Below are 27,010 nucleotides of genomic sequence, written 5' to 3'. Positions count from 1 at the left end.
ATTGAAGAGTTCTGTAAACAGATGGATTAAGTGACATAGATTTTTAAAAATTTCAAATACTGCACTATAATTTACATACCTATTGCCATGGGAACACCTCAACAAACCCCCTTAGTTTCAAATAAAACTGGCGTTTCTTCACCAGGGGCTAAAGGTATTCAGCGTTTCTGAAAATGGGGTGCCAATTTTGGTGTCTAAACAGGCACTCATCTAGTATATAGCCATAATGTTTTATGTGCAATTCTGCTCTGAAAAGCGATTTTATATAAAGATAGCACCTTTGCAAATAATCAGATCTATCCTTTGTGCAAATTCAAGGCAATATATTCCAGCTTTACTGTCTAAAATACTGCTTGCTCCCCTCAGGACAGTAAACTATTTTACATTCTTATGTCTTGAATGGTTCAGGCAAACCTCTGTAACCCCCTCAGAGTACATGAGTGCATGGAGAGCACAAATGGAAGATATGAGGACATAATTTGGTACATAAAACCAGTTTCAGAGGTGAACTATGAAAGAACCCAGCTTAACTGAAACATCCTAGTGTCTAGTCACAGGGCCGCCAGCTTGAAACCAAAAGTAAAAACAAACCAAAGGCCCACCATATTCAGCTCTAAGCTGGTGAGTGCAGAAGTGAAATCTCTAAGATTATATATATGACACCACAGTTATTTTTACAAGTCAGGTTTCAGAATAGATCTATTTTATTGCTAGCTGCTATATTCAGAGAGTAAAAAATGCTGTAAAGTACTAAACTCCCAGGTTCAAGATCTAGAACATACACGTGAATAAATTAATTATTTTTCAATTTAAGTCCCTTAAATTTTAGGCAGGATTGCCATTTGAAAATGATACTCTTCATATAAAAAATATAACTGTATATTATATTGAGGTATTGTATAAAACATAAAAAATTCCAGCTCCCTCAGGAATCAAGCTGTTTGCCAGCAGGATGCGTCAGGGTGCTGCGTGCACCAACAGGCTCTGCAGCTGCCATTCCCCCTCCCAGGAGTTTTGCCTGCCCATGCTCAAAAAAAGTAAATGTTTCAAAGACAGTACATTCTTCCAAGTTTCATCTGAAAAAAAAAAAAAAGCAGCACCCGGAGAGGAGAAACCCCTGTAGTGCATTTGCTAAGGAGGGTGCCATGGCAGGTCTGGCACCGCGCGATGGGCAGGATGCGCATCCCAGGAGTCGCGGCAGCACGTGCTGCCTCCAGCTTGGTGGGTGTGAATATACGAGCAAGAGGCAGCTGGGGTGAGTGTGATGGAAAAGGGAGATGAATTAGAAGGCAGGACAAAATTCGTGGCAAACTGGGCTGCATGTGGCATACATCTGAAGCCTTCATCTCTGTTGTTATCATACAATAAAGCATGACATAAACTGATAACTTAATCTTTGTGTCTGGCCCAGCTTGGACATTGGAGTAGGTGTAGCAGCTAGTTTCCCTTTCTCGCTTTGATCTATACTTGGCATAATGCTTTTTTTATTTTTCCCACTGTACAAGACAGTGATTTATTCACAGATACATGCAGGATGTGATCCAAACCTACAGGTAAGTCAATGGGCTCTGCATTAGCAGTACAAAAGCCTTCACATGGAATTTGTATTTATTTATTCTTAAATCATGTATGAAACTATTTCAACTCTTTATGAAATATGAAAGTGTCATAAACTCTTCTTTCCAAAACATATTGAATCTTAACTGTTTTACAGTTTTACATAACCTAGCATAACAGCTAGGTTATGCTAGCTTCACTTTCAATAGGTATGTCTGACTTTGCCTCTTCCTACATAGGCAAAGTCCAGAAGCTGCATACCAGCAACCACATAAATTGCAATGTAAAGAGGGAAGCTAAAATTGTGCAGAAATGGAAAAAGGTGAAAATAAAAAAAAACAAAACAAAACACCACCACCACCAAACCCAGCTAACCAACAAAAAAAAACCACTAAACAAAACAAAAAAAGGAAAAGATCAAGAAAGCAAATTGGAAAGGATAAACGAGTTTCACATGGAAAAGGGACTAGAAGAATCTCAGAGACAGAAGAAAAGAAACAGGAGGGGGGTAAAAGGCAGCAGAACTCACTGTGCACAAACACCTGAAACTGAAACAAAGACACTCAACTGTGGAAACAAAACCACCTCTCCTTCCCCAAATACAGGCAGCCCAAGACCTTCACTGAGCAGCACAAGTACCCCTGGTAAATCATCCCCTTTTGAAAACCCACCTTCATCCCAGCCGCGGCTGCCGGCCCGCTGGGGTCCACGGCCTGGATGTGGCAGGGCTTGCTCCCCCGCACCACAAAGCCCCAGCCCACCGCGTCGCCGACAATCTGGAAAGAGAAAAGAAGGACATGATCACCTTCAAGCAGCTCCAGGAAATTCAAGGGGGTAACATCTAAATGGTGCAAGACATAATTTCAACATCTCTATACTTCCAACACATAGTAAAGGGCATTGTATACAGGCTGCTATATCACTCATGGGAAAGGCTCTATCCAAGTGATTCCTCTTGCTTTTAATGAACTTTTTTTGTTGAGCTAGGAGGCTGTAAAAAGCAATGCTTCCAATGACTAGGTTCAAAAATATCTTTACAGAAAGGCCTTCTCTAACAGTGAATATGAATCAAAATTTCTGTCCCATCATAGTCTAGAAAGATCTAAGTAGGAAACTTCCATTTGGGTAGGTAATCCACTCCTGCAGAGCAAGTATTACCAGGAGCACAAAGGCTAGATGAGTTTGTATAATACAAATGTTATTGGCTTTATGTAATTTTACACTCCATTTAAGTCAGCAGTACTACATTGGCATAAAGACAGGATAAACAAGTGCAGAATCAGACCTGAAATGTGTGGAAGTACTGATAACGGAGTGTGGGATTTTAAAGTACAAACCTTTGCAAATGCAAATAAGCTCTAATTATTCCATCAGAAAATGGCTGTTTGGATTACCTTATGCATACAACATGCAGAAAATAAAGAAAAATACTGGAGACATACCGTAAAAGTTTTTCTTACATATGGGGCTCCAGGCATCAAGAGCTCATCAGCAGTCACGGACCTCTTTAATACTGTGGAGATACATAAATGAATATTCAATATAAACATTCCTCTGGAGTTCTTCCTAATAAATAAAATACAGTGTTGGGATACAACATCTTTTTGGTCCCACTTCCCATACAGTCTTTCAGTTCCTGTAGACTTGCTTGAAATTAGTAAAAGGCAGCAGAATAACTCCAAGTACAAATGATAAGAGCTTTGGAAAATCAGGGCATTTAGCCAACAGACTTTGTTGTCTGCAATCAAGATCCACTAAACACTCTCACAAACATCAGAAGTGGCTGTTCCTGGGTCCAGTGTTGAAACCAGTGACCAACCTTCCTGACATGGAGCAGCTTTTCTTCCCAGCTTGCTCTGTGCATGTTGAGTGCTTTCTGCTATTTCATGAGTCAGGTTTGAATCACAGAATTGAGTAATAAGAAAATTCTGCTTGAGTCAGGAATTATCCCAACAAAGAGATTTCTGCAATTGTAGGCACAGACATCTAACCTCATCTTATCCAGGGACAACCTAGGTAACCTAGAGCTGGCTGGGATTTTAGATGAAAGGAAATACCAGTGAGTTTCTGCAGGTGATTCCCTATTGCCTCGCTATGCATTGGGATAATTTTCCCCTGAACAAATTAAATGTAAAGTTCTGCCAAATCAAATCAATACCATTCTGTGTACCATTTTTCATCTGTCTATAAATGCTTCACAAGATGGAGGACAATGGAAAGATATATGTTGTTCACCGTATTTGCCTGCTTCACCTCTAACGTTGTGGCTGCTTTTCTTTCAGTGATAAAAAATTTTGATGATGTCTGCCTTTTCAGTCACAGGTGGAAGATAAAATTTCCCACAGATGGTATTCAAAGACATTAACGAGTTTCTTAATGACATTCATGGGAGCAGGGAGAATTCTAGCATACAAACCAATATGTATTTTTTTTACTTTCCCATGGATTCTGACAAACTGCCATTTAGCCAGCGTTACACTTTGCAGAGCATGCCTCGTCAACGTAAAAAACCTGAATAATTATGCTCATCCGACAAGTCAGAATCAGGTAAATCATCCACGCAGGACTCCCTTGCGTGCCTCCCTTCATTATACCTCCAGAAATTTTTTTTGTTTGATGATTGTTTTTCTCTATGACTGGTTAGGTCATGACCTGGGGTTTTTTTAAGTGTTTGCCTGCAAGAGAACTCATCTGACAATAAATATACCTCTGCCTTGTGTTTATCAGCACACAGTTCAGCGACATGCTCTGGGTCTGGATAGCAGAAAACTGTTTGTGAAAAAGATCACTTTATAGTCCAGCAGAGGATTAAGAATTCCTCACATTTACATCTGATAACCTTATGTTAACCTAAGCGAGATGATGTGTGGATCTGTACTTGCGCTATGGGAGAAATTACCTTACATTGCTGGTAATTGTATAATTCTTAAAAATAAGTCTGTTTATAAGCCCATTGCTGTCTTCTTTCAAATATGAGCCTGTTAAAGCTATTCAGAGTTTGAAAACTAGTCCTAAGGGAGAATTTCTTTTAAAAAAATAAAGAATTTATGCAAAGGCAACATCAGCCTATCCTTTTTCTTCCAGTGTTGTGTAACCAGCTGCATTAAAATAAACTTGTTCTCACTATTCATGGGTTGACACTTCATATATAATCAGAACCATAAATGAACAGAATAGTCGGCATAGTTCAGATAATACACACATTTATGGACAGTGCATGAATGCTGTTTTATCTGTCCCAGCAAATTTTCCAGGATGTAATTAATGATGTGCTGGGGCTAAAGAGCTGCCCATACAAAATCTATCAGACTGTTTCTGGGAAGTATACGTGAGAGAGATTCTGCAAAAATGTGACACTGTGGCACTCTTTGTATAGGGGCAAACCCATTGCATATAGGGGTAAACACATTGGAAGGTGGTGCTGAACGCCCCACAGCAACGTACTCCAAAGATGCAATGACCACCAGCACTGAGAGCGCTCCCCCAGGCTGGACAGCAAGTCTGGTGTAGGGGGTTATGGCTTCTGGGCATGCAATCCTACTGAGTCCTTCCAATTATTTTAATTTAGAGCCTCATACTGAATTCCCAGCAGAGCCTAAGGAGACGGAAGGAAATGTGCTAAACGGAGAAAGAAAGAAAATATCCCCATAACTATGCCTCTCTGATGGCCACTCTGCACAGCAGGAATGAAATGCACTTTAGCTCACTCATCTCCGGAGTAAATTGTCAATGTTTTGAACAGGATTCATACAGAGCTTGAGGCACTCTCTAGTAATCACTTCAAATGCCAGCATCCCTTTGAAAGCAAAGCTTACACATATCCTCTGAAGCCTTCCCCTATTGCAAAACACTCCCCACACCATTGGCAGAGACCCGGTAAGTTTGAAATAATAAGGAGCACAAAGGGCAGCAGTGACTCTGCTTTGAAATTCAGGGCTGTTTCTGAGGGAAACAGAGAGGCTGAAACAATATCTATCCTGGTCTGTTTTCCCCTTCTCAGACATACAGTAAGAAACAATTTTAAGTGAACTGTGGAAGAATGGGTGTGTTTAACCTTCCGGTGTGAGATAGGAAATCCTTTCAAAAGGAAAATAAGCTTCAACACTACTTTTACCTTTCTAAACAGACCAGTGTAAGACCTAAACAAATGAAAATGTTGAAATGGTCCCTGACAGGCTGAAACAATGCTGCCTCTTTTTTTAGAGGCTGCTGTTTTCTGAGTTGTGTTATTTCATAGCAACTCAACCAGCCACTGGATAGTTAAACTCTCCTCTGACTTGCACCAAAGGAATGTCTCTAGGAGGAGATTTGAATCGGTTCAGAGCTTGGCAATGAAGAGGCAAATCTGGGCCTCTGACTGCATGTCCTCCTACGAGATAAACTGTAGCTCAAACCACAATTATGGGCTTGATGCAGAGACTATTGGAGGCAGACGTCTGGCTTGTGTTCAGCAGGACTTCAGGCTAGAAGATGATAATAGTCCCCTCTAGCCTATAAAACCTGTGACGCTGTGAATTTTTAATGTATCCTTGAAAAGATAAACTTAGATGCGATGCTAGGCATTCTTCCTGTTCCCTTCTCCCCAAACAGATGTTTGTGTCCTGGCTCGTGTGCATCATAAGCGATGCTGGTGCTCACCAGATTTAGGGTTGCAGAGCACAGGGGGACTGCTGCTGAGCGTTGGGCTACTGCTGAAGTACCCGCTGCTGCCACAGCTACTCATGCTGCTCCTCCGTACTGCTGACACGATCTTTATCTCCTTGGTGGGACTCACTGCAAACAGAGAAAATACAGAAAGGGAACCGGTATCAATTATTAAACCCATTTCCCTGGTTTCTTTAAAACAATAGCAATAAGCTATGCTTGCGCCGACAACACTGGGAAGGGGGTAGTGTGTTCTACACAGTTAGAAGAGTCACTGCATGAGTATAATGCTGTAGCTAATACGATGGCTGAACAGCTCCCATTGCAGTGTCTTCTCAGAGGCATTTCAATGTAGGGAAGTAAGTTTTTCCAGTTTTACTTCACATTTATTCTTTCAGTTCTTACTAGATACTGCTGTACAGCAAACGCTGCAGGACCCCTTCCCCTCACTTTTAATCTTCTCAAAAACTCCATATAGTATATATGACAAATTACGTCGGGCCTAGGGGATTTTAACCAGTGCTGTTTGCTCATGGACACCGAATTTTGATCAGGATCTGAAATGCTATCGATACAGATACAAAACCACCCCAGGTCACTAAAGATTTGGTAGAGTGAATGACAATCCCTATGAACAGGCACACGTGATAACAAGCCCTGCTTTTTTTCAGACAAATACTGGAAACCTTTGTCCAAAAAAGGATTTTTTAACATCCCATGGAGTTGCTCTACAGACAGCATTATAGTTGATGAGTCACCTGAGAGAAAACTGGTGTGTTTTCTGTTGTCATGGTTTTGCTTGCGCAGGCAAAACGGGCTGTCATGGCTTTCTGGCATCAAGCGAGATTTCTCAGTGAGGAGCTCCATTAATCGTCGCCGCCGGCGGAAATTCATTCTGCACTGGTAGAGCAAGTTGCTGTCCATAAAGTGGTGCTTGTTGGACACTAGGCAAAGAAATGGATAGAAAGTCTATGCCTTGTAGGACTGAAATCAGAGCATACCTACCTGCGGTGTATGCACTGCACACCTTGGTGTAAGGAAGCAACACTGTGAGCTCTCACCTCCCCTCTGCAGACTCAGAAAAAGGAGAAAGGTGGTCAGCTTCATGCAGGTAGCTTCAATATACACACTTTTATAGCATCGATAACAATGTAGGAACCTTAGTGTCCATTGCTGAGAGGAATCTTTTACATTACCTTGATTAATGACAAGCACTTCTTATTGTAAAGTGGAAATGGAAGTATTTTATCTTTCTGTGACAGGTTGCATAATGGTCCATCTCCACGCATGCTTCCTCTGTATGCCGTTTGCTGCTGCTGGTCACTACAAATCAGGCTTAGCTCCTTACATCAAGATTTTGTAAATTCATCAGTCTAGGGTAGCCCCTGGGAGCTCTGACTGACTACCTTGTTTGGAGCTACAGGGCAGCAAAGAATCAAGACTTGTGTATTTCCTCTGCCTTGTTCACCACAGACACCGTGTCCCAGACACTTCCTGCAGGCCCCTTCCCCCACTTCGCACGGATATGCAAGGTTTGGGAACAGGCACCCTGCCAAAAATCATTTCTTACATAATGAGCAGAAGTCTTAATTACAACCTGAAAGCAAATCCCTGGTTGCTGGTGTCAGAGCAAAAGAGCCGAGCCTACCTGCAGACTGCAGCATCACCATAACGTCTGCGTGTTCGCTGCCACTGATGCTGCATCTTAATAGCAATGAAAAATGCAGCAGTTAGATGGAGCTCTGTGCCAGGTCCAAAAAGTGCTCTGACTCCTCCAAGGCTTGGTCGCAGGAAAGCCCTCTGGCGTACTCCCTGTATTAGTATTGCAGCATCTTAAATAGCTGCAGTAGATGTTTTGGCTGCGTTTTCTCCATCTTCACCTAGCTCCCGCGATCATGTTCCACAGAAATGACTTCCCACTGTTGACCTTTTCCATGAAGGATCTAGATTCTGGATTTAGCTAGTTTACAAATTGCATGTCTTCCAATATTGAATCATAAGAACTGGTGGATTATATGTATTTATATGTAAAGTGTAAACAACAACACAGATATGCACTCAGAGGTCAGTCAAGTCTTTGAGTACATGACTCAGTCATTTGGCCTCAGCCTCCTACTGCAGACACTGAACTTTTGCCTTGCTCTTTGCTCTGCCCAACATGTGGGGTCCAAAAGCAGCAGAGCCCAAGGTGCTACACCAGATCCAAAGCCTGGAGCCCTGCTGGCCTGCTTTCCCTTCGTCCTCATATCCCCAGCACACTCTTTCTTGCTCTCATCCCTTCTTAATACCTCCATGTGTCTCAGACTGCTCTCCATGAGCCCTACAGAAGTACACCACATACATGGTAGCCTTGCAAAAAAGGCTGTATTTAGATATAAACTGCCATCTGATGCTTGTGAGCTGAAGGAATAGCCTCAAGGAGGAAAAAGCCCAGTCACCTTCTCCAGTATATTCATGCCAGGGATGTCAAGTCATGCAGACAATAAAGATGACAGTCCTAGACATGATCCTCAGGGCACAGCCCTCCATACGGATACAGAAAATGCCATATGGGATCAGACCATATGTCTGTCTTGTCTTGCAGAGAATAATGTCTCTTGCCTGCTTGGGCCACTGCCAGAGAGGGGACACTGTCTGTACAAATGGACTTTTGCCTTTGGGACACAAGGAATAATCAGAACACAGGAGCTTTCTGAACTGCCCGTGCTTGTGCCCAAGCTGCCATGCAGACCGTCTGCCTGAGTCCCACAGCATGGCGTAGGCTGTAAGGCATTTCTTAAAGAGTTTTTAAAAAAGGTAGAGTTTTGAAACTCTACCTTTTTTTCATGAATAAAGCAGAAGGGTCATGCCAGTCAGCAAAACTGCAACGTTTCAAGTACCATCTACACAAAAGACCCCTGTTACCTAGATTGCCTCGTTCTGTTGAAGAGCTTCAGAAAAGCCACCGACACTTGGCTTTTCTCTGCTTTATTTTGGTGCTGAACCTGTTGTTTCCTCAAATCAGCCATATGCATACTCCATGAGCAAAAAGGCTTTGGTACGTAAAGTATAGCATTGCAAGCCATTTGTTACTGTGTTCTGACACGTTAATTATTGCAGGCACACACTGCTGCTGTGCTCCTCATTTTGGACACATATAGTATGCAATACTATTAAACAACACTTACTAACAATTACTATTTTTGAAGAACGGAAATAAAGGAGGAGAGATTTGGAGACTTGCCTACATCCACAAAAGGATTTGCTATCAGAGGCAGAGTTAGTATGTAGGTGTTTGCAGCTACCAGTCTCATTTTCAGATCACTAACACAATAAGTAAAAGTAGCAATAGCTGCAATATCCTACCACATTATTAGAATAACCTGAAAAAATTCCTTTTTTTTTTTTTTTATGACATCTTAAACAGTTCCCTGAAACTTAAAAAGATAAGCTCTACTTATTGAGCATGCTACTGGGATTCATAGAATCATAGGATGGTTTGGGTTGGAAGGGACCTTAAAGATCATCTAGTTCCAGCCCCCCTTCCACTAGACCAGGTTGCTCAAAGCCCCATCCAACCTGGCCTTGAACACTTCCAGGGATGAGGCATCCACAACTTCTCTGGGCAACCTGTTCCAGTGTCTCACCACCTTCACAGTGAAGAACTACTTCCTTACATCTAATCTCAGTCTACCCATTTTCAATTTAAAGCCATTATCCCTTGTCCTATCCCTACCTGCCCTTGTAAAAAGTCCGTCTCTGGCTTTCTTGTAGGCCCCCTTTAGGTACTGGAAGGCTGCTATAAGGTCTCCCTGGAGCCTTCTCTTCTCCAGGCTGAACAACCCCAACTCTCTCAGCCTGTATTCATAGGAGAGGGGCTCCAGCCCCCTGATCATCTTTGTGGCCTTCCTCTGGACTTGCTCCAAGAGGTCCATAATCTTAAATGAAAGAGGTCCCCACAAATACTCCCTTGGAAGTAGAATTACTGTTGCCAACCATTTGCAATATAAGATATATCAGCATGGTTTCTGATTCAAGTTAAACATTATGGCACTACAGTTTTTAATTAAAACTATTCTGTTCGTGTCATTAACTGAAGTGCTCTGACAGTCTTCAGAAATTATGATAATCAGAGATAACACACACTCGTGTTGCAGACATCGTAAAGCACTGAAATTCTACAATAATTACTGACCATGAAACTAGATAATGTAAACTTTTTTTTATGCCAAGATACTGAACATATTTTAGAATAAGAATATATTTTTTGACCAAAATATTATAATATTTATATACTTACAATAGCAAAGCTTAGGTCTTATAGTGAAGTAATTCATCCCTGCTGTAACTATTATAGTCCATGGAAGGGTGAATTTTTATACAATAAATGAATACAAGTGGAAAAGGTAAGACCAGTGACTGTATGTTGTAGAATATTTGTATATGATTTACACAACAAAGGATTTGTAGCCAGAATGCTTATGACAAGTAGCACTAGTACAGAATCTGGAGTGCTCATTGGTTTTCATAGTTTAATTCCTCATTTCTACTGACAGTTCACATTTCATGTGACAGTGTTAGAATAACAGCCTGCATCCTCAGTTTGAGCAAATAACGTATTTGTAGCACCATGTAACTTTTTGCATATTTAAGAGGAAGCTAAAAAACCAAACAGAAGTAGTTAGTTAAGAAAGACTGCCTTGTTGTACATACATCATCAAATGAAGTATCGCACCAAAATTATTGGTGTGCCCCATGGGGCTTTTTTTTTTTTAATCATCTGACATATTCATGATTTGGGATGAAATGTCCATGCTGTGACTCTGCCTAAGGATAAGTGTATCTGGAACCATGTGGAAAAAGGGATTTCCAGACGGTGGATCAGAAGGAAGAGGTTGAGGAGGGGGAGGCAGACACTGGTGCAGGCTGCCTCTGAAGCCCTCCTCAGGTGCAGTGGCTGACTTTCAGCATTAACCAGGAGGAGTCATTACACATGCCCTCGTCCTTCATAAATCACAAGTACGTGAATGCCAGATGCAGAGCACGCACAGAAGTTTGTTTTTGTTAGGCTTAGTACATGCTGGGTGAAAGGTACTGGCACAGGCATGGGTGCTCAGCTCCACTGCTTTAACAGTCCGTGTTTTGCTGCAATCAGCAGAGAAAAGTGGGAGTGAAAAACTTTTCCAAGCTGACTGCAGAATGCTGAGAGGACTGCACAGACTTGCTTGGAAGGGATTTCTTTAAAGGTAATTTAGAGGTTGTTACCTCGAGCTAATGTGGAGTGTTGACTCAGAGGCAGCAGCAGATAAACTTGTGGCAGCTGACAAGTCTCTTGCTCCAGGTACGTGTCCCTCTCGGGGAAGTTGCTGCCTCCAGATAGGGGTTGTCTTAACTACTCCCAAATTAGTTCACTGCCCTTCATAAAGCACAGAAAAGCAAACTGGCACCCCTTTCAGTTTGCCTTAAAAATTCAGGGCATGGCTGACAAGTATCTGGGCCTGTATTTGTACATGATGAGGGTGATGTAAAGAGCAAGGTGGGGTGACTTCACAGGTTTCTCGTTCCAATTTAATTCACCGGTGTTCATGTGGCAACATGTTCAAGTTACGACGTGCACCTTATGAAACAGAAAGAAATGTACCAAAGACAGTAAAGTAAAAATATGGTGACTGGCAACCTCCAAACTCATAAAAGTGCACAAGAGCATTTATGTTCCTGGAGGGAAAGGCACCAACATTAATTCACAGTCACTGATGTCAAACTTTGGAGGTACGGTCACAACCCACCAGCCTAATCTCCCATATACACAGGCCACAAAATTTCTCCCAGAAATAGAATTCAAAAACTATCTTTTAATCTTACAAAAATATAGTTTACTCATACTTTAAAGCAGCCTGTAGTGACCATTTTACCCTTCCCCTTAAGAGCTGTTCAAGCCTTCAGTTACTTTCCATGCCAGGCAATAAAGATTTAACTCAAGGCTGAATATTTAACTTTAGCTGCTAATCCCTGGACTTTGTCACACCTTTATCAGGAAGTTACATAAGATCTGGTCAGAAATCTTTGTAAAGAAGTCTGTGAAGTGATGAAGCCAACTCTCAAACACATCTTTGATCAGCTGAATAAATAACACTCCTTTAAATTCTGACTTTTTTTTTTAGCCCTCCTCGAGTCCTCTTCAGAATTTCTTTATCCTTCCTAAAGTCCAGCTATCAGAACTATGAGCTCAGTTACAACCTCGCTCCCCTCCTCTTACTTCCTGTTGTCCTTTTTGTACATCTCAGGCTCATAGTAACAGTTACTACAACTGTACTGCACAAAAAGCATAAGATGGGAACAATTTGTGCCCTGTACATCCTCCTTTCCCTAGACAGCGTTGCTTCACACCCAAAAGCAGAGCCTGTATTCGCATTTCCTAGATGTATTGCCTTCTAGTTATACCATTAGTTATACAAAACCACGCCTCTTCTGGGGTAATGACCATTTAATTAATAGAGTTCTATTATTTGTTTACTGACTCATCTATCCCTAGAGTTTGCAAACTTCATTAGCAAGGATTTTAGCTGGTCATTTCCCTTTTACATTACTGTTAAGAAGAGGAAAATCAGAATGTTTATTCTGGCATTTCTCCGATCGGGAGTACCTAATGTTGCAGGTTTGGTGCTTCTTGTGCCTGGCTGCTTCGCGGTTTCTGTCCAGATACATAAAATATAAATTGCAACGTCTATGCAAATCTTCTTTCAGCTTCTGATTCTGACCTAAAAACCTGGGATCTGCACGGGGCTCAAACAGCCTTTTCTTCTTTTGCAAGGAGGCTGATGCACAGCAGAGATGGAAATATTAGCTTGACATTGATTTCATAGAACTGAGGAGGCTTTAGAAAGTACAAAAGCCTATTTTAATAAATGGTGTGACTCATGCCTTAAAAATCAGGCCATTTTCGTAACTGGCTTTTCCCCCAAATCCCTCCCACCTCTTCAATTCCCCCTGATTTTTAGCACTGATAATGTGTACATCTCCACCACGGTGGTTAATGCTTTCTACCAGCCGAAAGCTGCAGTTCCCAGTAGAACACATCCAGTGATGCGCTCCAGCTGCTCTGCACGTCCCCAGAAACGCGACGCTGTCACCAAGTGAGCCTGTGGCTGGAGCTGGGGAACGGCTGCTCCGTGTTGAGGGAGCGGTGGGAAAGAGATCAAAGTTCCCCGAGGAGCCGGATGAGCGGCTTTCCTCAGGAGAGCAGAGGACACGTTGAAGTGTGCGCTTGTTTGTTTGTGTGAGCGTGTGCTTGCGCTGGCGTCAAGAGGAAGAGGTTAGAAAAGCATTAGCAGAGTATACGAAGTTTTCAGCGCTGATACCTCATGTCTTTCCTCACTGAAAGACAAAAGCAGCACTGAACTCTTTCCAGTGGTGCACAATGCATATCCAAGCTTTTTGCTGCATGAGGCAGCAGCCCCGGTCTATTCGCCAGTACGCTTTATCTTTTTACTGAGGTAGCTTCCTCTATTAAAATGACGTTAAACCCAGTTGGAAGCTGCAGGAGATCATTCTGGACCTTCACTATTCCTGGCTGCAACAGTCTGCGCCTTCATACAGCAAGTCGCGGGTGACCGCATCGGTTTTGACCTCTGAAGCGGTGGGACGTTGCCCCATAAGAGCTGACGCAGGCAGGACCATGAGGTGCACGCCAGCGGGCCGCAGGGACTGACGGGGGGCTGCTGGTGTATCCGAAGGAGGCCCCGGCCCGAGCTGCCCCCGCCAGCTCCCAAAGCATGCCCGGGGAAGGGTCTGGCTCCAGCCCCCTGTCCCTTTTGCTTCCTCGCTCCCCTCTCCTCAGCAGAACCGGTATTTAAAAGGGAAGGAAACAAATCGACGCGGCAAAATAACGGTTCCTTAAGAAGATCGCCTCTGTCCGTGGGTAGCGCACAGCACGCCGAGCCCGTCTCCTCTGTGCCTCGGGCCTTCTGCCAGCTCCGTTTCGGTCCCTGGCCAGAAAAGCCGCGGAAGCGCGCGCGCGTCCCCCCGGGCTTTCGCAGGGCGAGGGTGAGCCCGCGAGCTGGGAGAAGGCTGCCCAGCCGGCGAGGCCTGCGCGGGGCGGCTGCTGGGCTGCCGGCCGCTCCTCGCCCCAGCCCCAGGCCGCCCGCCTCTGCCCCACGGCCGTCCCGCTCCCACCCCGTCCCGCTCCCGCTCCCGCCTTGCACCGACACACCGGTGGCTGGAGGAGAATAACCGGCACTTTGTGTCGGACAATGCTTTTCCCGCTCCTCTCAAAGCCTTCCTGTTTTTCCAAAGCTAATCTGGCACCTGCAAATGCATTTTAATAATGGCACCTATTCAGATTAGCTTCCTTTTACGCACTGATGAATTCCACCTGCTTGGAGCTCCCTCAAATCAAGGAGGAGAGACTACAGATGTTCAAGGGAGCGCAGGGCCTTGGGTCTTGGATTCCCTGCACCGTATAAGCACAACACTTGCGTTTCCACCTTTTATGAATGTATATATGCTACGTAGGCTGTAGATAAGTCCACCTGTGAATGTACTCAACAGGCATGTTGAACTCCTAGCAGTGCAGCTGTACTAAATAGTATTTTTTTCTCATTTGGATTACAAAGAATTCACTTTGAATGGACAACGGATCTAAGCTTGAACTGCTCTAGCTTCCGCCAACCCTCTTGCATAAAACTGCAAGGCAGATCCTGGCCCTGAAATACAAAATCCGGAGAGGTGTTCCAGCTCATCCTAGCTAAAGGTGAAGCCAGTAAGCTGTCCAGAAGTAAGTAGGTCCTGGACCTGTAAGTAGGTCCAGAAAAAAAGCTCTGATATCATTAGAGAACCATGTCTTCTGAGCTGTTTCAATGGACTGTGGTATATTTGCATAGTACAAAAGAAGTCTAGGCAACTTTTATACCGCCTTTAAAGCATCAGGATTACAACAGACAACTGTCAAGAGTTCCATGGGAACTGAAATACAGAGTATCCTGCTCTTACTAAAGTGGTATGTTCTGCTCAGTGCATTAACATTTTATTTCAGCTGCCTTAAAATAGGTATGCAGATAAGTGTTTCTCTATACATTTTGTCTTTCCAGTAGGTTTGCCATCTATTTGCAGTCTATTTTCAAAGGCACGCGACTTACTCTAGCATGAAAAGCCAGTGTTGAATCACACACATTTCAGTAGTCTTTTCAGTTTGTATATGAAGATTTATCGTCTTTAATTTAGCAAGTTTACAGAACAGAGCCAACTGCTTTTCTTTGCTTCCAAATAAAGTATGGAAAGTACAGTCTGTGGCAGGGGAAGAAGATGAAAAAGCCCATCTGGGTATCTTTTTTTCTGTTGCAGCTGTTAAAAACTGAAACCCATTCTCTGTCAGAAAAATAGAATTTGGTAGTTAATATGAAAAGAAGTCTTCATATGTTATTTACATAATGCATACAGTGTGTGGCTCTTTCAAAAACTAAACCCATTCCTGATTGAGATAAAGACAACTGCAAGAAGAGCACAATGAGAAGCCAATAGACTAGGAAGCTGGAATATTATACAGTTCTTATTCTCTGACTTTCCTACCAGGGCAAAATCATGAAAAATATGCATAGTGGTCTTCAGATTTAGGATAAGCAGTTGAATTTCTGTGGGTGAGGTTACTGTCCCTGTGTATGGGAATTGCTGGGGAAGAACTGCCACAGAAATAAACAACTGAGTGCCTCTGCATGGCATCGTCGCAGGGGGAACCGGGCTTATAATAAAAACAAAGTTGTGTTGCAGGACTTCAAAGACTAACTGAAGGCTTGTGTTTTACTGAGATAAATCAAGGCACCATCTGTAAAAATGTGATGTTTTATAATTTTTAGCATGGAGTATACACAATGAATGCTTGGATATATCCAAAAGCTGATGTGATCCAGGTGTTAGATCAACTAGAAAAATCATATAAAAAATCTGTGTGTTAATTTTGGAGGAGAAAGTCTATGATCATTTATGTCAAGGATTTATGGGATAGTTCAATGGCACTTATAAATTGCTACCTGCCATTGGTATTTCCAAGAAAAGGGGTTCCAAAGAGAAATCTCAAATTAAGGAAGAAAGGTATATTTCACATATATGGCAAGTTTTCACTTACAAAGTAAGAAATGTGAGCTAATCATAAGCCATTGGACATCAAAAGTAAATGTAACAACACATACTTCACAGTTTACAGAAATTTTAGATGAGAGGAAAAGCTTTTCAAAAAAAAGCAAAAGAAATAACACTTTGTTAGATATTTAAACTATTTCCACAATTATAACAAACTTCGTCTGCACCATGTATCTTGATGCTTAAAACTAAACGCACTGATCGTCTTGTTAAAGGACATTTTGCTGTATAAAGGTACAGAGTCCTTGCAAAGAATAGGGAAAATTAAATACATGTTTTAAGACTTTTCTGCTGAGACAGGGAGATAGCATATGTCAACATTTACTGTTCTCACTAAGTCACTACAAAATGTTTGTTTTCATCTCTGAAAGTAATTTGCACAGTGGAGTTTTGCTGATAAAAGATTAACTCTTGAGATTAACTCTTGAGAGGTGGTAAGCACCTGCTTCTGTGCTAAGGCAGCAGAACATATGCCTGCCTTGAATGTACCAGGTCTGGCCAAGTGCAATTAACTCAATAAAACTTTTTAAAGCCAAAAGGTATTCTAAAGGGGCATGGGGGCAGAAGACACTTAAATCATGCCTAGGACATCTTACCACATATTTACCATCATTATAAAATCCTAGCACTGATAAAATGTTTCAAAGGAAGATACCTGCTAGCCAGTCATCTCCAAAAGAGATTTTTCCACCCCTCGCTCATTCAGGAAAGCAAAGTCTATGCCCTCTCCAGAACCCATCACACATGTGTTCCTCTGCTGGTCTGAGGCTGGGAATCTGCCTCCCACCCCCCTGGAGCAGAGCGGACAGCCGTGCAAACAGCTTTGTGCTGAACCGTGCTGTGGTCACTGCCTGGGGAAGGTGCTGGAGGGATGTCAGAGAGGAAATAACACCAAGCACATCCACGCAAAGGTAAGCAGCAGCTTGGAAAGTAACAACAGCAAAGGAGAGAGAATGTGATCTGGCAAGGGAAGGCAAGCACTGCTGCTCAGACCCACATTTCTCGCAGGCTCAACCGGGAGAGCGGCACATGCTGTATTGCCTGCAGTGCAGGGCAATCGCTACGTGTTTACACTCCACAACACATTGAAAAGTATTTCTAAATGTGCTATGGTTTCATCACTGCCACAGAGGAAATGCAAATATTCATCTTGCAAAGTGCAAGTGCTATCCTAAGAAGGCATAGGTTCCTCTTAACAGTATTAAAGAAATTTTAAAATGCAAAGTATTTATCATTTGAGATTGCAGTCCTTGAACCTTTCTGCAAGGCAGGCAGATGTTTCTACATCCCCCAAGCTTCTGTACCCAACAAATCCTCAGAGCAGGACTTAGCCTGTCATGTCAGTGGTGCTCTGCTGCTGGGGCTGCAGGTGCAGGTAAGTGCTGCAGCAAGTGCCATAAGCAAGTATGAGCCAAAAAATTTTGCCAGAAAGAGCTCTGTGGATACCCTCTTTCCTCCTTGGACATCTCAGTATCCCTGTTTTCCAGACTGAGCAAGGGCTGTGACTATGTGTGGATGCTCACACTGTCCTCTGCCTGCCCCCAGTCCATCCTTGCTTTGGTCTGATCTACCCTGGAACTGGCAGAGAACTTACTTCTTGTGCTGCACGTGAATTTTGACCACAGTAGCTAATCTGTCTCACCATTTCCATATGAAGAACTAGGAAAGATCCAGTCTCCTGGAGGAAAGTCTTCTGTTAATATTGCAAAGCTCTATATACCTCACCGTACTAGAAAGGGGCTTTTCTACAGCTGAGAAATGTCTTCTGCACACCTTTTGTCCCTGCCCTTACTGAATGCGCATCACTGTGTTTATAATTATTTGCACAATCTTTATTCCTATAGTCTGGCGAAGACCATCAGTGTTCGCAAATGCAGAGTAACTAGTGGCAATTACACTGCCAACACAAGCCTTCAAGAAATGTACACTGCATAATACTCTGCTACCTATACTTTTTTTATTCGGTAGTACCTGGGGGCAACAGTCCATAGGAAAGGACATCTGGCTCCCATTTGTGAAAATGGTGGTTTGTGGGTTCGATTTGTATGCACCAGTGGGATTTTGGAAGGAAGCAATTCAGCACTTAAACACATTTCGTCGTTTTCGTGTATGGCAGGGGAAATATGTATAGTTACATGTGCCCAAAGAGCTCAGGAAGATTATTTTTAAACTGAAACTTTTGATATTTTTACAGCATTTATACAATTCCTCTTAAACTGCTCTTTTCCTTTTTAAAATTAGCATCAGTGCTTGTTTCCTGTGTGAAACCTGGTTCGTTTCTGACCAATCAAAGTGAAGATAAATGTGTCAGGAAGCTGTTTTGAATACAGTACCTCAGCTGCAGAGTAGAGCTTCTCTGAGTAATTGAAATGAAAGTCAGTATCCGTAAAAACAAATTGCACAATTCAGTTGTGGCTGGAAAATTACTACTGAGATTGGCAGCTTGATGCAACTATTTCTATTACTTTCTATTGCCTTAAGTAAGGTAATAAATACTTCGCAAGAATAGTAGAGCAAGCTTTATTTTATTCCATATTGTGGATATCAAACAACACTGCTAGCAAAAAATTGCCTTTAGGGCAGGAAAATGTTTTATTCCCCACTCCTGTTCAGTCGAGAGTCTTTCTGCTGGTTCTGCCAAGAAGGATGCCAATTAGTGTCAAGTAACATTTTGGTACTGCTGATGAGATACAAAACAAAGGGAGCATAGTATGGTGAAATGAATTTACTGTACTAAGAGATAGGAAAATACCTTTTTTTTTTTTTTTTGTAATTGCTTACCTAGAATTCAGTGAGATGGGTGGGAAAAAGAGAATAGCACTCCTGCTGTTTTACAGTTTATAGCCCCAATTCTGTACTGGGAGTTCTCATTTCAAGCTCCCTTCTTAGAGGAAGCCAGCATTACATAAACCTTCAATATGCACAGATCATATCCACTTGCTAAGGTGAACCCCAAACCAGCTCTGTGTTAATTCAGCTAGTACTTTCATCAATGTTCCTAACACTATCTAGTCAAATTGTTTCTGTGAAATCCAGAGGAAAATGAAATCTCCTGCTTAGGAGCATGCACAAAGCATGTCCACTGGTAAAGATAAATCTCACAGACGTCACTCAGTTTTATTTTATTTCCAGCTTCCCCATCAAGTCAGTGTGAAACCCCCAGAGTTACCTTTGCCGCAATAAAAGCTGAGTGAGGAAGGTGACGGTACCTTGGAGTGAGTGCCTTCCTCAGCACTCAACCAATTCCCAGCACTCCTTTTGTGGTCACTTCATGAGTTTCAAAACTCTTTCTAAGAGAGCACTTTGCGTGCACTCTTGACTGCTAGAAGAGGAAGGGCAGGGGATAAATCTGCAAAACTGGCCAGGGCAATCCATAAAGGTGAGCAGGGCCAGCATCGCTCAGGAATACCCCCAGAAACCTGGCTTGACAGGGGCAAAATTAGTTCCCTGCCAAGATGCACTGCTGAGCATTTGCCTTAGTTATTGAAACAATGGTTAATCTGCAATAAAAGTCACATCCTGACTTTATCTCTGCAAAGATTTCAATAGCAAAGTAAATCCAGCTTTGCACCAAATGTCAAGTCCTGACTTTACTTCCTCTGCAAAAACATCAATAGCAGCATAAATATCACTTCTGTCTTTTTTTTTTTCTATTTTTTTAAGGAAAGTTTACTTCATATATAATACACAGAAAATGCTCGGGTAAAAATAGGAATGAAATCATTACTGCTATAAAGAGGAGGGGTGGCATACCTTCCCTGTCCGTCAAGCTCCAAGCAGTTGGCACCCTATAAATCATAGGAAGCACAGGGGTAATTATAGAACTGGAAGCTGATTACTGTAAACATTGAGAAGTAGCTCCTAGTAATTTGAAGCTAAAGATAATGTAAGCATGATTACAACCATGAAGGAACGGTGCATGTCACTTACACCCCTTTTTTCTCTATTCCTTGAAACTAGGTTTTCTCAGAAAGCAACAAGCGACCTAGTCAATCTAGCACCTTGTATATTAAGAACCTGTTAATATCATGAATTGTTTGTTCTCTGTCAGAATTAGCGTTGATGTGACAACATTCAGGCCACCAGGATCTGATTACTTTCCCGTTGTGCATTAAGCAATGTAGCGAACAGCTTCTGCCAGCTTGTTCTGTCATCTCCTGGCACCCCTTCATCACTCCCAGAGGCACTGCAATGCATTTATGGTGGAAAACGCCTGGTCACAGAAGGGCAGCTTGCACCGAGAGTAGATGATGACAACATGTAAAATGGGGTTTAGTGCCAGGGGCATTCATTTCTTCACCCTCGGGGCAATATGGAGAGAAAACTCTGTCTCTTCCACCCTTAACAGAGGGAGCTCCTTGGTGAAGGTGCATCTGCCAGACACATTGTGCTGGACCATGAAGAAATATTCAATTCCTGCCTCAAAGAAGTTACACCGCCGGGACAAATATAATAATACTTCAGCCAAAGTCGATATCCTCTTTCTGGCCCAAACATACTAGAACAACTCCGCAACATGACCAAGAGGGAAAGCTGCTTTTCTGGCATCAGACTGTGCTCTGCTCCTGTCCTCAAGTAGGAAGATATACACAACCTGTCATTTTTATTCTACATAGAAAATTTAGCTTATTTATGGCTCTAATCCCTACTTGATTCTTACAAAGCTATTTACCTCAATTATACATATCACTGATAACAAGTTCTACAAGTTAATTACAAGTGTAGGAGCATGGATTTTCATCCACATCCTTATGCTGTTATTATACAATCCCAAATTCTAGCTGTATTCTGCATTTGAGGCAGAATTTTCAGAACTAATACAACGAGCTTTTGAAAAAGCCACCCTTTTTATCAAAGTTACATAGACTCCTACCTGAAATTATTTAGAACTTGGACATATTATGACCAAGACGACAAGAGACCCTCCACATGATTTGACCTGAAGAAAGTGCTACAAAAAGTGTAGCTTTTGCTACCTGGCAGTAAATTTCTCACCGTGCTGTATAATCCCATGCTCCAAAAGTCTGCGGCCGAGCTGCTCTGCTTCAGTCCGTGTCGTGGCCTCTCCCTCCTGGATCAGCCAGTCAATGAACTCTGATGCCACAAAGGTCCGTTCGTACTTGACTCCTTCCTCTTCCCTGGCTTGCAGAAGGGTATTGTCAGAACTCATCAGCCTGGTATGGGGGGGTGAAAAAATTTGTAGGGAAATTGGTTCTTCAAAAAGGCAACTCCAGATCTATTCTGGCAAATCTCATTGATATTAAGCACACATATGTGAATCTTTCACTGACTTACTAAATCTTTCCTCAAGCTATCAATCTAAACTTAGGATGTGAATTATACTGCTTAGCCAAAAAAATTAGGCTTTATATCCCTGTGTGAAGTTAATGCCTTTTTTTTTTCCCTAAAAGAAAACAAGGTTTCTCAGTTTCACAATTCCCCTATTTAGTTCCTTAGTTTCTCTAAAAGTTACTGTATAATCAACTTTGAAACAAAATTAGTCTAAAAGCACCGGATTGTGACTAATGTGTTCAAAAATTCCTAATTAATTTTTACAGTTAGCAGAACTACGCCCCGAAGTCATTTAGGTGGTTTTGAAAGTTCTCCCCATAAGCTTTAATACAGCTGCAGAAAAACTGAAGAGGAACAACAAAAAGGTAGTTTTGTGGTTTGGGTGCTTGATAACTATTTAGCGTCCAACACCCAGTGATGCAGCTGCAATTAGTGAAGTTACACACCTGAACACATTTTAACATCTGAGTCTCAGAGTCTCTGTGCCTCACTTGACTCCATGTAACACCAGAGTTTAGAGGAACATCCTGAGACGTCTCTAAATCTTCTAGCAATTGGCATGTACATAGCTTAAATAGACTAATAAAATTCTTCTCCATTCAAGTAACCTACACAACTGACATAGTATTAAAAAAAAAAAAAAAGAAAAAAAGGCCTCAGTATTTTGTTGATGCAAAAGTAAGGTTGACAGTTGGAGAGAGAAGACAGTTTGAAAGAAGAAATGAGAATTGCTCCCTTTCAATATAGAATCCCACTCTTTTTTTGTTTTGTTGGGACACTGAGCACCATAGCCTCCTTATTTACTAATTTCATTTTTCTTCATAATTATTTTATTTATTATAGTTTAATAATAGGACTAATGGTAAGACTTTCAGAATAACAGCCCAAGAATGGCATGGGGTTTTTTTGTTTTCCATATAAGACTAAGTAACTCCCTTCACTAACTATTTTGAAATTAAGGGCACAACTGAACTACAACAGGAAAATTCTGAAAGTTTTGCCCTTATGATCAAAAATTTGAATTTCAAACCATACATGGGCCATCACTTTTGAACTGCCAGCATGTCCAGAGTTCATGGAATATAATGTCACCTCCTCTGGGAGGCATCAGAAAAGTCTGTGCCATAAGAACACAGAGAAAAGTTTCATTTGAAATTACAATAAGGAGGTTTGACAGGACCCAGCCCTTGTGATTTCGCCTGAAAGATTTATTCCCTTGACTTTAACGAGAGCTAACCTCAAGCCTGACCTGACTGGATCTGACCACCAGGCAGCAGATCATCAAAGCAGGCAAAGGCTGCTCAGCCTCAGCTGTATGTCAGTGGCAGATATAATGAACTCCTTGTTCAGATGTTGGTGCATCATTGCCAGCACCTCTGAGCTGAGTAAGAACTAAGAAAGTCAAAATTAGCTGAAGTCAGGGATGAGGCAAGAGTATGTGCCACAGGTGACAAGGTATTGACTCCAGAGCTCTTGCAAAGACTTTATTCTTTTTCATATTTTTATTTACAAGCATCTGCATGCAAGGCAACATTTTGTCCCACACTAACCACATCTAATACAGACAGTGCTCCAAGGGACCATCTTTAAATGTGTCTCATTCACCAAGCTCTTTTCCCCCCAGAAAAAAAATGCAAAGCCAAGGCTCGTGTCTTTTCGTACCATCTGCTGCATGGTTACCCAGAACTGGTTACCCAGGCTCTGCGGGCACCAAATAAAAAATTCTTAGGATTGTGTTAATTGTTCTTTGATAAGTCTATAATTAGTTGACCATTGAAGTCACAGATAGAGAGGTTCTTGAAAAAGAGATGCTAATCGTCAGATTTTTCCAGAGACACAAAAGAAATTTGGAAAAATATCAAGTGGAAAAAACCTCAGCTTGACATTTCACACCCTTCTGCATGTGCCCAGAATAGCACTGCAAAAGATTTGGACTTGTGAACAAACAGACACGACAAATTGACAGTTTAGCAAACCCAGAAACAGCAGTCCATAGACTTACATTGCTAACTGAAGTAAATCCCTGTAACTCCGCAGCTGTCAACAAAGCTGTACCAATTTACATCAGCCAAGAACCTGGCCTTTCATTAGCCAGAATTGGAAACTGCCTCTATCTCTTCCACTTTCTCCTTGTTTCAAAAAAACATGAGGCTATTCATGTCAAAACATATTATTTGCTAAAACTGGTGTTATCCTGCATTAAGGGAATGTATTTAGCCAAACACTGAAATCCAAACCCTTTTCAAAAGAAAATTTTAAGCTTGTTTTATCTAGATAACTGCACCAGAGGATAAATTTGACTTAACCACTGATGAGTTAAAATGAAAGTGATTCAAAGAATGCAGTCTCAAAATTATCTGAATGATTTCCTGAAATTAAAACCATAAATCTGCATTTCTTTCATGGTGAAATCGGGTTGAAAAATCTCAGTTGAAGTCAACATCATAAGATGACTTATAGCTCCTAAACTCAACTGCACCAGAAAAACCAGTCATGTGTCTGACCAAAACCTACTGAGAATTGCAAACATCATAAAAATAGGATGCCTGCACAACTTGATTGTTTTTTTTTTAAGCTATGAAAGGTCTGTACTGGACATATTTAAGATTTGCAGGGATGGTTTTGTTGAACAGGAAACATGTTTATCTCATTTGATCTATCTGGTCAGTCCTGTAGAGTATGAAAACTGATATCATCCTTGGACTTAATAAACTATTCAACAATTTTCAGACAAAACTGGAGGAAATCCAGTAGGTTTCATCTCTAGTTATTAACTTGAACCTCAAAGCATGTTCACAGAAAGGACTACCAAAGTTTGCAATGATGTGCAGGGAATCTGAACATCAGAAATTTATGATTTTCAGTGCAAATGAAGGGAGAATACAATCAGAGATTGATTTTAAATCTTCTAATTGCACAGGTACAGCCACCGAAGATGCCCACAAGTAGGTGAAGGAGGTAATGCCACAAGAGAGGAGAATCCAGGCTATGAGGAGCTTTGTGATCACACAGAAGGGAGACAGGGAAAGGGAGCTCCTCAGCAGGGGGACATGTTCCCATGTCCCAGGGGAAAGAACAAGGCATTTACCCAAAACAGCTGTCTGAATGCAGGGAACCTGCCCAGTGCATCCATTCCTCTGCCCATGCAACAACCTGCTGATCCTCCTAAAGCATTTTGCTGATTTTACCCACTGAGGGTACAAATCTGCAAGGACTGATGTTGGATAACATGTCCACAACTGTGGCAAGCACAAACTACGCTGGCTTCTGAATGTAACGCTACTCCAGCCTTAATGAGGTGGGTGGAGAAGAGCAGGAAATAGTATTATAATGTCTGTCTTAAACTAGCAAAGCCTAGTGAAGATCAGCAACATCTACAAAATTAGACACAGATTTTTCAAATATGTTGGATTCAGAGAGATTTCCTTTGGCATAGTTGCATTTCTCTTGAAAATAGTCCTACAGGCATTTTGATAAACAAGTTGAATATACTGGTGACTTCACATCTGTGCATGAATACTATTCTCCAGTTGTTGCCATTTAATAACTATTTTAATTGCACTGAATTAATATTTTCTTTCTCAACGCTATCAGCAAACTGATACAACACATACATACATTTAATTGCAGAACTCTTTCCATAGTAGCCTGACTTTCAGTATTAGATTTTGAATTTAAAATGCATCCAATGAAACTATGAAGGTGTTGCTAATAAGCATGCATGGACCAGGGACCTAACGAAATCTGAGTGCTCTGCGCACTGGATTTGCTACATTAAACAAAGTGAGGCCCAGATAGCCCAGGTATGCATTCTTATCTCCCATGAATATAAAATATTTCCAATGATCCATGGAGAATTTTTACTAGCTTTGGCTGTCACAGACTGGTTTTGAAATGCCATGTATTTTTAATCTATACTATATTTAGCACTCAGGGCTGGTTTTAAAAGTTTCTGAACCCTTCAAATACGTTGCCTAGGAGCAACCACCTCATCAGGATGCAGTTATATTTAGAAATAGGTGCTGCTTTTGGCATTAACTCCTTTTCCAAGAGGGGAACAATCTATACTGTTATGAACATTTTTCTGCTAGTATAGTGTTGGACAAAGTAGACATTAGACATTGGTTTGGGAATAGTTCTCCATGCAGAGAAATGGGGATGGAAGCAGACACTGGTAGAACAGAGTTCCTCCCACTGTGGCTCCTTCATGTTATCAGCTTCGCTAACAAAAAAATATTTTTCTCACAGAAGAATAGAAATAGCAATATAGAAAACAAATAGGAAAAAAAAAGTTTGCTACTGTAGACACACTGATCAGCTTTTCATAGTATGGGCCAGGCTTGCAGGCACTACATGTTACAGAGTAAAGGAGCAAATGCTGTGCTTAGTAAGGCACAGAAGATTTTGGAGGTGGGTGATTCAATTAATCTGTCTCAGTGCATCCAATGAAGGATTTTTTCCAGTGCTGTATTTTCTTGTGTCTTATACAACTTTTTTTTTTTTTTTTACTTTCAATAGTCACAGTCACTGAGTCTCAGGGAATTTTATATGACGGGTGCAACAAAAGGAGTGGCATTTACAACTATTGGTTTATATTTCAGTTTAATTGCTCTTTCACCAAATTGAACTTCAGAGCCTTCTAACCTTGAAAATAATATTTGTCATCAGCTTTTCAACTTGGGATTTTTCTGAGTGCTTTATTCTAAGAGGGAAACAAAATTACTCCAGCCAGAAAACACAGCATCTCTCCCAGCTGCTGCACACCTCTGCTCTAACCAAGCAGGAGAGTGGGTGGGATTCAGTCTAGAGCAGTACTTCCAGCTTTTTGGTAAATAGCACATCACAACTTTTGCATTAGTTTGTAGCATATGCCAACATGCATTTTATTCTCTCTGCTTGAAAGTAGCGTGTCACAATCTCTACATCCTGAATAAAAATGTCATTAATTATAGATTGGGAAGTATGGTTAAGCTGCCTAGTTATTTGACAGAAGTAATCCAGTGGGATATTCAGTATCTCAGCGTAATCATCTGTTTCGAATCTTAATTAGATGCTCTTGGATGTTTTTTTTTTTTAAACTACTTTTAATATAACCTTTCTGATGTAGAAGCTTTGCAGAATGGAACACTGAAGATGATTAATTTCACCTATTATTTAAAATCATACCTCCTGGTGAAGCTGTGGATATGGACTCTCAACAGATATGTAGCCACTTGTTCAGTGCATTTTCATGTACTAACGTTTTAGGTCTTGTAATTCCAGTTTTACATGACAAATCATCCTTTAGTAATTATTTTTACAGAATAGAGTGCAAGGACTTGGATTTACATTGGGTTCTCATATAGGACTACCCAGAACATCAGAAAATGCTATTTCATTTTAAAGAAAGCTACAAGTGAATATGGTA

At 41.5% G+C, this 27,010-nt stretch overlaps 1 protein-coding gene across 3 annotated transcripts in view; it reads right to left on the bottom strand.

Moving 5' to 3' along the window:
- Positions 1-27,010, bottom strand: part of DEPTOR (DEP domain containing MTOR interacting protein) — a 79,514-nt gene that overhangs the window by 18,532 nt on the left and 33,972 nt on the right. For all 3 annotated transcript variants that reach the window (XM_069779962.1, XM_069779961.1, XM_069779963.1), the window contains 5 exons: positions 21,307-21,485; positions 6,960-7,145; positions 6,196-6,330; positions 3,000-3,070; positions 2,229-2,333 (listed from right to left, as the gene is read on the bottom strand). In XM_069779962.1, the coding sequence (XP_069636063.1) occupies positions 2,229-2,333; positions 3,000-3,070; positions 6,196-6,330; positions 6,960-7,145; positions 21,307-21,485 (676 nt within the window). The remainder of the gene's footprint in view (positions 1-2,228; positions 2,334-2,999; positions 3,071-6,195; positions 6,331-6,959; positions 7,146-21,306; positions 21,486-27,010) is intronic.

Source organism: Haliaeetus albicilla, chromosome 3, assembly GCF_947461875.1.
Source record: "Haliaeetus albicilla chromosome 3, bHalAlb1.1, whole genome shotgun sequence".
Lineage (NCBI taxonomy): Eukaryota > Metazoa > Chordata > Aves > Accipitriformes > Accipitridae > Haliaeetus > Haliaeetus albicilla.
This window is presented reverse-complemented; position numbering and strand designations above follow the sequence as displayed.